General features: G+C 42.7%; 1 protein-coding gene across 3 annotated transcripts in view; it reads left to right on the top strand.

Moving 5' to 3' along the window:
- Positions 1-2,204: 2,204 nt before the first annotated feature.
- Positions 2,205-13,901, top strand: part of KCNN2 (potassium calcium-activated channel subfamily N member 2) — a 146,678-nt gene continuing 134,981 nt past the window's right edge. The window contains exons 1-3 of one of the 3 annotated variants that reach the window (XM_058440602.1): positions 2,205-2,410; positions 3,223-4,517; positions 5,164-5,259. In XM_058440602.1, coding sequence (XP_058296585.1) covers positions 2,389-2,410; positions 3,223-4,517; positions 5,164-5,259 — 1,413 coding nt within the window. In that variant the 5' untranslated portion in view covers positions 2,205-2,388. Of the gene's footprint in view, positions 2,411-3,010; positions 4,518-5,163; positions 5,260-13,901 lie in introns of those variants that run through there. The other 2 variants (XM_032156645.2, XM_058440603.1) reach the window with 2 other exon arrangements.

Below are 13,901 nucleotides of genomic sequence, written 5' to 3'. Positions count from 1 at the left end.
ATCCACGTGGAAGAATATTGCCTTTGTTGCTTCATTTAACTTTACATGTTACATGTATCTCTACAATCCTGTATAGAAAAAAAGAAAAAATTGTTATGCTCATTTTAAATGTCTACATATAAACTTGAAATTTGTTGACTTTATTAAAAGAGGAATGATGAAAATAAGAACTTCTTAAATGTGCCTGTTATAACCTAATAGTGTAAAATGCCTTAAACAATGAAGTTATGATTCAGACTAAAAATGAAACACAAAATTATCTTGTGTTTTTTCATCATCATAGTAATATAGGTTTATCACACTCTCAATATACAGATATTTATTAGCAAGATGGCTTTCTGAGTGTGTGTAATCAGTTGATTTCTTAACAGAAAGCCGATAAATGTCTGATTGATTTGCTCTCTGTCCAATCACAGTGAGTTTTACATTATTAAATTATTTTATGAGCTTTTTCAAAATAGTGCTAGCCAGAAGTAGTATTAGTCTGAGTTTTGGTGTTCTGACAGTCCCTCATGTTGTGGATCAAATTTCCATTTTCTTCTGAATTTTGTGCATTCTATCCTCCTGTGTACCCCCTTGAAGAGAAGTGAGAACTCCATGCAACATTGCCATAAATCTCAGTAGGCAATTTCTGAGATGATTATTTCTACATGATTAATGGCACTGCAACTAATCCCACACTAGAGCATAGAGATATACATGGCAAAAGATACATTTTTGCCTATTATTTTGTTTTTGGAGCCTCTGTTGAAGCCGTGAATTTGCTCTTTGACAAAGTCAGTTTGACACTAGGGATGCAGCCATTATTTTTCTTATGACAGTTCAGTAACTGTAGAACCTTATATCTAATTTAATGCTGGCAACAACTATTATGATATTTCAGGGGTGGAGGCTATGTAATCTTTTATCTAAATTTATGAACGGCCAATAAAAATATTTATTAATTTACCATAATGTTCCTTTGAAGTATTTAGATTTGTAAGGATGAATCAAACATTTTCACTCAATCGCTACCTATAGCAACTGGAAAGCTATATAATTTGTTGAAAAGGGTCCTAATACATGTTTGATGGATTTTCGGCATGCGTTGAATTTCTTTTTCAGACCAGAAGGTTAGTAACTTTTCATAGGGAAACTTTCATTTTAATTCAAATTACTTTTCAGAGTTGTTTTGAATAGTCATGCTTTCCACACAATTTATGCAGTATCTACTCAGCTGCCCCGAAGACTCAATTAGCTTTGTGATTCTAAACAAGTTTTATTGAATTGCTATTTTGAAGATACAGAACAAAAATAGTAGTAGATGATAAAAACAAAATGCTGTCTCTGATTGTTAGCCACTAAATTATATTCTTGACCAAGACCACAGAGAAATTCAATTCCGGACAGTATTCATTATCTCAAGTCCAGGGCTATGGGCAGCTCTGCGCCCCCCACCTTTTTTTCTGCTGAATGTTTGGTTATTTGCACGTACAAAAAATTGAAATTGTTTAACATGTGTCCAAAGAACATCATAAAATGAATTATTCATTCCGTGACATTGAAAGCACACGCACGCACACTCTTACAAGCAGATACCAGGTAAGCAACTTTAGGGCAGCTGCCGAGTAGAATATCAAGAAATTGGATCCAGCTGAGAATTCCAATTACCTAATGACCTAATGAGGGTGATCCGCTTTCACTCTAATTTCTAGGTCTAATTCGTTGTAATAGTCTTTATCATGAAAAGCAGGCTTTAAAATAATTTAAAATGGAAACAAATATTCAACGGGCCAATTTCTTTCACCTTCTTTAGGGGGAGACGGGAATTTGAATTCACAAAGAAATGTAAATGTAAAGACTTAAGATGGAGCAGAAACAAAGAACCTTCATAAGGATCACCTAGTGCATTGTGTTGGTACATCTCTTAGAAGAACACAGCACAGGGAATTTGTGAGACACCAAATGCGATTTTTGTTAGTTTATTAGAGAGCAAATAAATAAATAATGATACCGAACTCCAACAAAATTCCAGCACTGTCCGTGGGCAGCGATTATTCAGCCCAAGCTATCATTCTTAATAATTTCCTTGCCAGGCTGCGACTACCGGGGTGAATCAGCCCGCGCCAGGCCCCTTTCCCACCCGCCGCTGCAGTTAGGACTTGGCAAAGATGCTCGATGTTTGCGTATTTGTGACCGGTCTTTGCTTTGTGTCTGCCCTGCAGGTGAGGAGGAGGAAGCAGAGCAGAAGAGGAGCTGGAGGCCGGCGGTGGCTGAGCAGCCCCCACACCTTTGAGCGAGCCGCCTGCCTCTCCACCGCCAAGGAAGCCCTCGGACCTCCAGATTCGGGCTGCCGGAGGGCCTGAGAGCCAGAGCCCAGGACCCGGCGGCCGGGGGCGCCAGCCCCTCATGTTCCGGAGAAGGCGCAAATGTGAGCCGGCGGTAGCGGGGAAAGCCCTCCGCCCCCGCCAGGGGAACCCGGGAAGCCCGGCCGGCTCTGCCGGCAGACTGCGGGGATCCCCTCCTCCGGCCCCGCCCCCACCCTCCCCCGGCCGGGGTGCCGAGGCGGTTAACCCCACCCGCGCCGCAGCGCACTTGGGCTAGAGCGCCGCGCACCCAATCTAGACTCCAGAGCTGGCAGGCGGGGAAAGATCCGGGCGCGGGGTCGGCTATGATCCCGCAGCGGCCAAGGCAGGGCTCAGGCCCCGGGATTCTCCCCACACGCTGCTGCACTGGCGTAGCCGGTCGCCAAACTTTTTCTCCCCAAAGCCAGTGCCCCCGCAGTTACTTGGCGGGCAGCCGGCAACCCACTCTCAGCGGGATGATCTGGGAGAAGCGGGCGTGGGACGACCGGGCTGCTGTTTTGCAGCCCTGCGAGGCGTGCAGGCGAAGTGGTTGGGGTTCCACAACCGTCCCTGCGCCTGCCCCCTGGCCAAGGTGGGCCGACGTGCTGCAGTGGCTGGCGCAGGTGATCGGGGCAGCGCGTCCGGCACTAGTCAGGGGGGCAGCGGCACGGGAGGGAGGGGCGCCTTTCTCTTTTCTCCTCCCCCTGCAGCCCAGCTGCACTGCGTGGGGGCTCTCCATCTCCACGCAATCAGCAGGTGGAATCCCTGCCCTGGAGCGCCGTGGCTCTGGACTGCACCCCCCCTAGGGTTTGTCCTGCAGATTCCCCTCCCCACCTTTCTCTGCCATACACGCTTCCCTAAGCCGCGCGCGCCGCAAACTCAGTCTCGGTCCCCGCAGGTGATGTCATGCCCATTGTTTTGGTGCGCCCAACCAATCGGACTCGCCGCCTGGATTCTACCGGAGCCGGCATGGGCCCTTCCTCGCACCAGCAGCAGGAGTCCCCGCTCCCGACCATAACGCATTGCGCAGGGTGCACCACCGCTTGGTCTCCCTGCAGCTTTAACAGCCCTGACATGGAAACCCCATTGCAGTTCCAGCGCGGCTTCTTCCCAGAGCAGCCGCCGCCGCCGCCGCGCTCCTCACACCTGCATTGCCAGCAGCAGCAACAGAGCCAGGACAAGCCGTGCCCGCCCTTCGCGCCCCTCCCGCACCCTCACCACCACCCGCACCTCGCGCACCAGCAGCCGGCTAGCGGCGGCAGCAGCCCATGCCTCCGGTGCAACAGCTGCGCCTCCTCCGGTGCCCCGGCGGCGGGGGCGGGGGATAACCTGTCCCTGCTGCTCCGCACCTCCTCGCCCGGCGGCGCCTTCCGGACCCGCACCTCCTCGCCGCTGTCGGGCTCGTCGTGCTGCTGCTGCTGCTGCTCGTCGCGCCGGGGCAGCCAGCTCAATGTGAGCGAGCTGACGCCGTCCAGCCATGCCAGTGCGCTTCGGCAGCAGTCCGCGCAGCAGTCCGCGTCCGCTTCCCAGTACCACCAGTGCCACAGCCTGCAGCCCGCCGCCAGCCCCACGGGCAGCCTCGGTAGCCTGGGCTCCGGGCCCCCGCTCTCGCACCACCACCACCACCCGCACCCGGCGCACCACCAGCACCACCAGCCCCAGGCGCGCCGCGAGAGCAACCCCTTCACCGAAATAGCCATGAGCAGCTGCAGGTACAACGGGGGCGTTATGCGGCCGCTCAGCAACTTGAGCGCGTCCCGCCGGAACCTGCACGAGATGGACTCAGAGGCGCAGCCCCTGCAGCCCCCCGCGTCTGTCGGAGGAGGTGGCGGCGCGTCCTCCCCGTCTGCAGCTGCTACCGCCGCCGCCGCCGCTGCCGCTGCTTCGTCCTCAGCTCCCGAAATCGTGGTGTCTAAGCCCGAGCACAACAACTCCAACAATCTGGCGCTCTATGGAACCGGCGGCGGAGGCAGCACTGGAGGAGGCGGCGGCGGTGGCGGGAGCGGGCACGGCAGCAGCAGTGGCACCAAGTCCAGCAAAAAGAAAAACCAGAACATCGGCTACAAGCTGGGCCACCGGCGCGCCCTGTTCGAAAAGCGCAAGCGGCTCAGCGACTACGCGCTCATCTTTGGCATGTTCGGCATCGTGGTCATGGTCATCGAGACCGAGCTGTCCTGGGGCGCCTACGACAAGGTACAGGCTTGAACCCCTGCCCACGCTACCAGAGTCGGGCACTGGGTGGTTGGGATGGGCACTGGCGGGGACCCTTTGCCTGCGGGTCCCTAGCCTCTCCGGGACGATCAAGGGACCCCGCCAGGATAGCGGGCGCGTCTAGGACGCGCATCCCTAGTCAGCTAAACAACTCGGAGATGAACCCTTTCCGCGTGCAGCCAAAGTTCTCGAGGCAGTTAAGAGTGCTCAGCGCATTCGGGCACCTTAAGTAAGTGGTTCTGGGAGTCGGTGGGGAAACCATCTGTAATTCATCCCCTCGTGAATTATGTTTAGGAGGGCCCTTTCAACCCGCTCTCTTGAACTCAGAAGTAAGTTCCTCTGTGGTTTTGCTAGCCTGGAGCGGGGGGCGCTTGGGTCCTCTGTGGCGTGGACCCAGCGACGGAGCAGCCCAGCCACGCGTCTTCCCAGTCTTTCCAGATCTACTCTCGTCTCTTTTGGTTTTGAGGCCGAATGATCTGACAGATCACAGAGCCAAGACAGGTGCACCCCTCTCCCCTTCCTTCTGTGAGTTCAGGTCCACCTGTGGGGGACTGACTGACTCTGGGGACCTGGAAGGCGGTTAAAAGTGCTGCTTTCTTAAAAGTGCTTCTCTCTGACTGTGTTGCAGGCGTCGCTGTATTCCTTAGCTCTGAAATGCCTTATCAGTCTCTCCACGATCATCCTGCTCGGTCTGATCATCGTGTACCACGCCAGGGAAATACAGGTAACTTAGGTCCTGCTGTTTATGAATGACCCAAAGCCCTACAGTCAGCCTAGAGAAACGCAAGGCAGCAGAGGCTTTTTCCAAGCCGTCATGCCCTTGCTTGAGGTTACAGAAGACACATGCTGTATTGTTACGTTAGCACCTGACCTGTTCTTTCAGGAAGTGGAAAACAACACAAGGCAGGGTAGCATATAAACATGCAGCATTTTCTGAGATGTATTTGTTGGACCTTTAAGATTTTTACTTCTCTTCTGTAGGTGGATCCTTTTCTCCAGATCAGTCACATTTTGTTCCTTAAGGCCAGCTATGCTCTAGTTTTAATCTGGAATGAACTTGTGTTCTTGTTTGAGACACCTCTTACTAGTGAGTGCGTCATTATGGGAGATTGTATCTCTATCTATAAAATATTCTATAATTTAGCATAGAGAAGAAAATTGGGTGATGAGTTGCTGGCTAATTTATATAAAAGATATGGTAAAAGATCTAACCCCTTCCTAAATCCCCCACCATTAAAAAAAACTGTTGTAAGTTTAGAATGCAAATTCTGTGTATCCAGTCATTAAGTATTTTTTAAAATATAATTTAAGAGTTAGGCCACTGTCCTTGTGAGTTTTTTTTTTTTTTTTTTTTTGAAAATACTTATTTTGTTTAAATGCAGCCAGGAGCTCTATATTTGGCTGTTAGTATCCATATCAGAATGCTCTATAAAACTTACGGGTCATCTTGTCAGTTATTAGCCTACAAAGGAATATTAAGGCTTTTAAATTAAAATAAGTACAGAGTTTTCAAAAATTAGATTGGGACTTTTTTCAGCTTAGAATTTGCACTGTGTGGGAGGTGCGGTGGCTCAGGCCTGTGGTCCTACTGCATGAGAATTTGCACTATGTATTTTCTGATTTTTTTTTTTCTTTTTTGAGCAGTTGTTAGACATTTGGTGGTACTTTGAGACCCTTAATTTAGGCCATCTTCCTTTAGACTGTCTCAGATTTAAGGTGCCTTTCAATTTAAAACCTTACATGGGATTTGCCATTGAAGTAATTTGGTATTAATTTAAATTAAATTAATTTTAAATTAGTAATTAGCAAACACAAAATAAATATGGAATAAATCGTTTTTAATGATTTCCCATACAAAATAGTGATGCGCATTACTCCAAGTGCAGGGGGAGAAATTACTTCACCTTGCCTTTATATTTGTAAAACTTTGAAAAATATGTTTTTGCAGGGATGAGGTTGGAGAATGATAATCAGAAAGAGGGAGACTACTCGGAAATAAGTTACGAAACTGCACTGACAAAATGAGATGAACACACATTTGAATTTTTTAAAGTTTTAACAGTTTACATAGATTCATCTTTAATTCAATACTAGTGATGGTGGGCTTTTGAGATTCTTTTGAACATTTTAAAGCGATACTAAAGTATAACTAAACATTAGAAATTTATCTTTTCATTTTGACTCGAAGAGTAGACAATTAGAGCTGGAAGGAACAAAATAGGTTTACTGGTCCTTTGACTCAGTTTACAGATAAGGAATCTGAAATCAGCAGAGGTAGCTTGCCAGGCCACACAGCTAGACAGTGCACAGTGAGAACCAGACCTGTCCTAGCCTTCAGGCCATAATGCTTCCTCTGCGATCTGCTGCTACATGCCAAAAACTGTGAAACGTGGATATGTCTTTTTCTGCAGTTTCCCTCTAAATCCAAAAGTTTAGTATATAAATTCAGTTAAACTTAAAAGATCATTCCAAAATGTTCTTACATATTTTTAAAAATCAAGTTAACTTGAAAAATGTTTTGCTTGGAGGACAGAGTCGTTTTGCTTAATGATTCTGAAATGAGAGACCTTGCTGAGTTTTATTAAATATCAGCTTTGTGTTATTGCCTGTTCCTTGTGAAAATCACACAGCTAAACAAACATTAATGGGGGAAGACATTTGCTGGTATTAACATTAAAAACAAAGTGTCTTGAAAACACTGACTCTAAGAATTATTGGGAGATTTTTTGAAGTAATTCGTAGGAGTCTAAGAGCTACCAAATGTTAACTATTTATTTAAAAAAATTGATATCATATTAGAACGCTTAAAATTTACGGAAGTTAATAAACAATCATATTTTTATAGATTAATGCTTCAAAGCATTCCACTCATTGGCTAATTTTGAGGACCATTTCAGTTATGCATATGCACATATATTTTGATCAGGGTATGTATTGCATGGGTGAGAAAAATGACATGGAATGACCCTCCACGGCAAATATGCACAGTGGACTTCCTTACTATTGGGCAACATAAACGTTATAGAATGTTATATGTTTTAAAATTCGGTTTATTCTATGATATGTGGTTTCTGTTAAACCCACTATACTTAAGATAGTTTCGAAATAGATGCTTGGGTCATATCATTTAATTAATTTGGATGTAGCTTTTTTACTTGATGTGTTATCTAGAGGGATTTCTCCTTTAAGCTGAAGCTCCAAATTCTTATCTGAGATGCTTTTATTTAAAAAAAAAAAAAATGGAGAAGGGCCAAATAAATAGGAAGACCCTGAACTAGAAGTCAAGAACCAGAAAAAGGTAAAGATGTTCTAATTTGTCCAGAGAAGAGCGTCTGCAGGGCTGTCAAATACCTTACACTGAAACGCAACTGCCCAGGCTTATATATATGCGTGGAACATGATGAATTGCCCCCCCCCCCCTTTTTTACTTATTGATGTCACTGCTGTAGGTGTATATGTTTTTTTCATAAAAAGTTTTAAGCTAATGAGCACTTCTCAGCTCACGCTAAATAATTCCAAATATATCAATTAGCTTTGAGTTAAGAAACTAAATGCAAGGTTATGCTGCCATTCATAGTGTGTCCTTGGATGTAGCATATAATCTAAAAGGACAGTTTTGCTTTTTCTTTTTAGCATATCAGTATTATAATCAGATAGTAAAAGCTCGTTAGTGCAGATTTCTGGTGCATGATATGATTTCTCACTGCATTCAGGAAAAGTAAGTGTTATAGCTGACTTTCTGGCTCTATGTCCTCTGGAATTGCTTAATGAAGCAAGAGGAGGCCCTGACATTTTCATGGAGAACCTTGGAAAGCAAATCCGTGTGACCTTTTATAAAATGTTTATACACACTCTGGCAAAATAAGATGATTCAGGTGAGTCATGGATGGAAGTACTTGAATTAAAACAGTATGATGGGGAGGCTTTGTAAGATACCAGCTCAGTAAATTTCAGCTTTGGTGTCATTTTTCAGTACCACAGACAGCTCAGTGCACCAGGCAACAATTTTGTTCATTTTACTAATTACTTTTATACGCACTACCAAAAATGAAATCACATTTTGGTCGTAATACTTATAAAACATCAGATTTAGTAGGAGTAATTTTTAGCCAAGGAGATATTAGACTTTTTCAGGTGATATTGAACGTGTTTTCTGTATCTATCAGTAAAGCTAAAAAATAAATGAATGAACACATAAATTTTAATAAATGCCTATGTATCGTGACCTTATGACAAAAGAAAACATATTAGGTATTATTTTAATACAATTTGGAAAGGTCCCTTGATACTAAGTAAGTAGCCTCCCTACCTCAAGTCTCAAGGTCAAATTATAGGTAAAACAGAAGCATGCTTTTCAGTGACTTTTTTTTTTTACTCCACCCCACAGTGGGGTTGGAGATACGTCTCTGATGGAATAAGTACAAAACGAAGTTCAACTATCCTTTAAGATCTTCAACATCTGAAATTTTCAGTGTAGCTTCCACTTCATCTTTTCAGCTTTAGTGTACTATTATTTTTCTTATAGAGGTAATTTTAGATGAAAGAGTTGTTTAGTACTTTGAGGTAGGCAAACATAAGATTCTAAGCAGGGACAGAAAACCCCTTGGACTAGTGCCTGATCTTTCTGGTTCTCATGGGTCTTGGAAGAATGGCAGATGATATACTTTGAATTAGAAAACATTTTCATTTGTTTGTTTTTGTAATGTACAGGTGACTTTTGAACAACATGGGTGAACTGTGTAGATCCACTTATACACAGATTTTTTTTTTTTTTTTCAGTAAATACAGTGGGCCCTCCATATCCATGGGTTCTGCCTCAGCAAAAATGCAGTATTCACCGGCTATAAAACCCTCATACAGAGGGTTGACTTTTCATTTATGTGGGTTGCAAAGTGCTGAAAGACTTAAGTATACATGGATTTTGGTGTCTGTGGGATTCCTGGAACTAATCCCCTATGGTTACCAAGGGACAACTGTAATTATATAGTAAATAGCATTAGGAAAAGCACTAATGTTTATTTGTCATCTTTTATGATGGAATACCTCTTTTCATCATCTTTAGAGTTAGCTTTTCAGAGATGGACTCTATAGCTCTAGAATCGGAAGAACAGAAATGAAAATTTCTCTTCATTCATGCACCAAGGCCACAGAAAAGAGGAAAGAGTGGGTAAGAGTGAGGGCCTCACCTGGACTAGTTAGGAAGGGGTGGTCCCTGTCTACTACTAGGCTCTGTGGTTTGCTATGTGAAGGCTCAAGTCTGAAGAAGAAAAGAAGAATGTTCCCTTTTCTACTTCTACAGAGAGCAAACAGGTGTTTGCAGACCATGCAGAAAATACTGCATATAGTTTACTATTTTTATTAATAAAATAACCAATACACATAATAAAAACAGTACAGCAGACTTTAGAATAAAAAGTGAAAGTCATATTCTCTCAGTCATGTTTCTGAGAGGTAACCACTTTTAAGTTTTATATATATACCCTCAGAACTTCAATACGGAATATTTAGGAATACACCCATACCTTGCTTATATTCTGTAGTATATCTTGGAGGTTTATCCTCAGCAGCAGTAGGGACCTATTTCATTTTTTTTTAGCAGGTACATAAGATCCTATTCTGTGGATGTACTGTGGTTTACTTCACCAGCCCTGATCTGAGAGCTGAGAGGCAAATTGGAGTTTTCTAAGTTTTTGCTGTTACAAGTAATATTAAAATGAACATCCTTATATATTTATTTTAAGCTATTTAGAGTATATACATACGGTAAATTTTCAGCAGTAAGACCACTGAATCAAAGGGAGTTTGCATTTTAAATGGAAGGGTATTGCCCACTAGTCCTCTAGAAAGGCCGTCAGAGTTTATGTCTCTGCTTTCCCACACGTTATTCCTCCACAGCATTGTCAACACTGGATGCTATAAAAAGATTTATTAAAGAAATCTAAAAAGTTTACCATTTTCTTGCAAAACATTTTTTGGTGACAGATTGTTAAAGGACAAAGCTCAAGGCCTCAGGCTTCTTTGCATCTGTTTTGTAATACCTAACAGTGCATTATCTAATCTGCCGGCAAATGGAGTTATCAGAAGCAAATGTTTGCCAAAGCTTTATTATCTCAGTTAAAAAAATTTGGAGGAGGTTGTTGAAGATGAAGGAAGCTAAAGAAGTAGAAGAAATTATCTTGGATTGGTCTTAAGTTTTCTGCTATGGTAGTTTCATGTACTTGTGAGGTAGATAAAAATTATAGCAACAGGTTGAAGGTAAGACTCCAAAAGATAGTGAGGTAGAAAACTTGCCTGAATTCCTTTGTTGAGTGGTGTTCAGCTCAGTGACTGATGTCTATATTGCCAGCATCCTCTATATCAGAAGTAATGAGATGCTCAGTCCCTTTGACTTTGTGTATACACTGTAGTAACGAAATCACTCAGGACTAATTTTCCCCACCTGCCTGTGTAAAGATCTCTGCATTATTAATGGATGTAACGCTAAATAAAGCGATCCTGGTGTGTTTACAGAGCAGCATCACAAATGAATGAAGAGTGGAACTTTAGGTTTACCACAAACGGGTTTTCTAGAGTGTCCAACCTGTTTCTGGGCCATGTTTTGTACAGTTCAGAGATAAGGGCACTGTGGGCTGTCATCATCCCAAACCACATTTGGCAGGGAGCACCAAGGCAGCCTGCATTGATTTAACTTCAGAGAAGTTATATTCGGTTAGGATAGGAAGTGGTTTTGTGGGATTGTTTTAGAGAGAATTTCTACTCATTAAGATATAATACAATATTTGCTACTTTGGGAGTACATTTTCAACCTGAAACTCCTTAAGAATTCTGTTTATAAAACTAGAAAACACATGGAGGGATCTTAATTATTATTGGGCCCAGTATCCCACCCAGCATGAGAATGTCCTTTATGTCATTTTTAATAAAAGTGAGTTACCCATTTCCTGCTTAAACTCTTCTCCCAAGATTGTCAGTTCATATACGTACAAGGCTGTTTCTTTCTCAGCTCTTATTTTTAGTAAGATTTTATGTTCAGGTGAAGTCTCATTTTATTTACCATATTCAACATTTTAAAAGTTTCTGAGGTCTGCAAATGCAATGAGGAATAAGACAGGAGGGGCCCTTTCCTCTTGGAGCTGATATTCCAAGGAGGAGGGGTTAAAGAGACAAAAAATTAATAATAAACAAAATTTTTGGAAGTTGTGATAAATTCCCTAGAAGAAAGACAAAAGGCTGAAATAGGAAGTTGGGAGGCAAGGGTTGCATACATCAGATAGGACCATCAAGGGAGGACTTTCTGAGAAAGTGACATTTAAACTGAGACATAAAGGGAAAGAAGTAGCCAGTATTGCCAGAGTCTGGGAACTACCTGTGTGAAGGCCTTATGACCAGGAATTTACTGTGCTTTAGCAAGTGAGAGCAAATCAGCATAGCATAGCCCAAGCAGGAGCAGAATGGTACCAAACACAGTGGGAGGGGATAAAGGGGCCTGGTTTTCAAGGACTTGAGGCCACTGTAAGGATTTATGGTTTTTTTTTCCCCGACGTGTAGTGGGGAAGTCAGTTAAGAGTTTAAAGCAGGCAAGACTCATGATCCAGCTTAATATTTAAGCAGGCCTTGTTTTGATGCTGTGAGAATTGGCCTGGATACTATTAGGAAGTTGTTGGCAAGCTGTTTCATAGAGAGAGATGATGCTCACCTGGCTTAATAGCATTCCTGCTTGTAGCAGCCATAGAGATGAGGAGAAGTGGGCTGATTGGAGGTAGAACAGACTTACCAGTGGATAGAATGTGGCAGGTAAGGGCAAGGGCTGATACAAAGATGGTTGATGGGGTTCTGGTTGGAGCAACTGAGTGTGTTGTGCTGAGAAGGGAAGACTCAAATTGAGGAGCAGGGTGTAGAATCAGGAATTTCTTTTAGCATAATATATTTGAAATTATGCTGATTGTATATGAGAGTCTGGAGTGCAGAGGAAGTCTGTACCGGATATTTAAATTTGGGAGTCATCAGCACAGAGACTATTTAAACCCACAGGAATTGATGAAATCACTGAGAGAGAATAGAAAAATGAGAAGGTTGAGAGTTGATCATTCTCTGACATCTAGAGGTTGAGTAAAGTAAGAACTAGAAAAAAGAGACCAGAATGAATTGTCCCTGAGGTGAAGCAGTCTAAGAGATAGGAGTGTTTTAAGGAGGGCATAACACTCTATATTGAATGCTACCAAGGTCTCTTAATATGGGGTAGAGAAGTGCATTTTGGATTTGGAAAATTGAAGGTCATTGCTGACCTTGATGAGCCATTTCTGTGGAGTGGTAGAGACAGAAAGAGACTGTAAGTTTTAGCATAAAAGAATAAGTTGATTTCCCTTTTCACAGGATCACAGAGCAAACATTTTAACATTAGATCCATTTAAATGCCCTCCTAGTTAAATAGTCCAATTTCTTTGAATATTCTTTCTCAGACATTGAATGTCCCTGATCACATCCTTCTGGACTTAGTTATGTTGAATTTCCTCTTCAAATGAGAAGGTCAGAAACATACTCAGCACTTTCAGATAGGATCTTCCACTGGGGCTGTTACCTCTCTTCCTCAAAAATGCTATATTATGCTCTTATTAGTCTAAAATGGTCATTGCTTCACAGAAATTTGCCCAGTGACACTTGTAAAAATGTTACTGAACTAAATGCTCAGCTTTACGTTTACTAACCTTTTTAAATAGCATCTCGATTTCAGACCAGCATATCAGCCTGTCAGAATTGTTTGAATCATAATGCTAATGTTTATTTGACAAAAACTTGTTTAGGTTTGGAAAATCCTGTGTGTGGATGATCTATGGAATTGGCAAGACTCCAGCATTTAAATTGGTGCTAGATTCTGTTCCAGAAACGTGGTCGATACTGGTGGTTCCTACTCCGTTTAGATACCTGCCATTGACACATTTGACTCTTCTTTCCTAGTTTTGTCCTAGATGTGAGTTTGGAAAGTGAACCTTTGGACAAGCCAAGGTCAGAGTTTAGAAGTAGGCCCTTTTTGTTGTTGAGCCATCTGCTCATCCATGATGTTTGAACTCTAGGAACTCTATTAGCCACCTCACATTTCTCTAGTTGGTGTACAAGGATTTTATGAGGACTTATTAAAACCTTATTAAAATCCACATTTTCTGTGTATACTGCAGTGTCAGGATCTTTCAGTCTATTAGTGATATCCAAGAAGGAAATAAGACTGATTTGCTTGTAATTTTAGTATAATAAGCTTTATGACCTAATCCCTTTACTCTTAAAAATTTTATTTTTTCCCTTCAGATTATAAAATTAATAACTATTCATGTTAGAAAATTTGTGAAACATAGGAAAATATGAAAAGTAATA

The sequence above is a fragment of the Hylobates moloch genome, unplaced genomic scaffold (genome assembly GCF_009828535.3).
Source record: "Hylobates moloch isolate HMO894 unplaced genomic scaffold, HMol_V3 SCAFFOLD_6, whole genome shotgun sequence".
Taxonomy (NCBI): Eukaryota; Metazoa; Chordata; class Mammalia; order Primates; family Hylobatidae; genus Hylobates; species Hylobates moloch.
The sequence above is the reverse complement of the archived record's forward strand: the minus strand, read 5'-3'. Positions and strand labels throughout refer to the sequence as shown.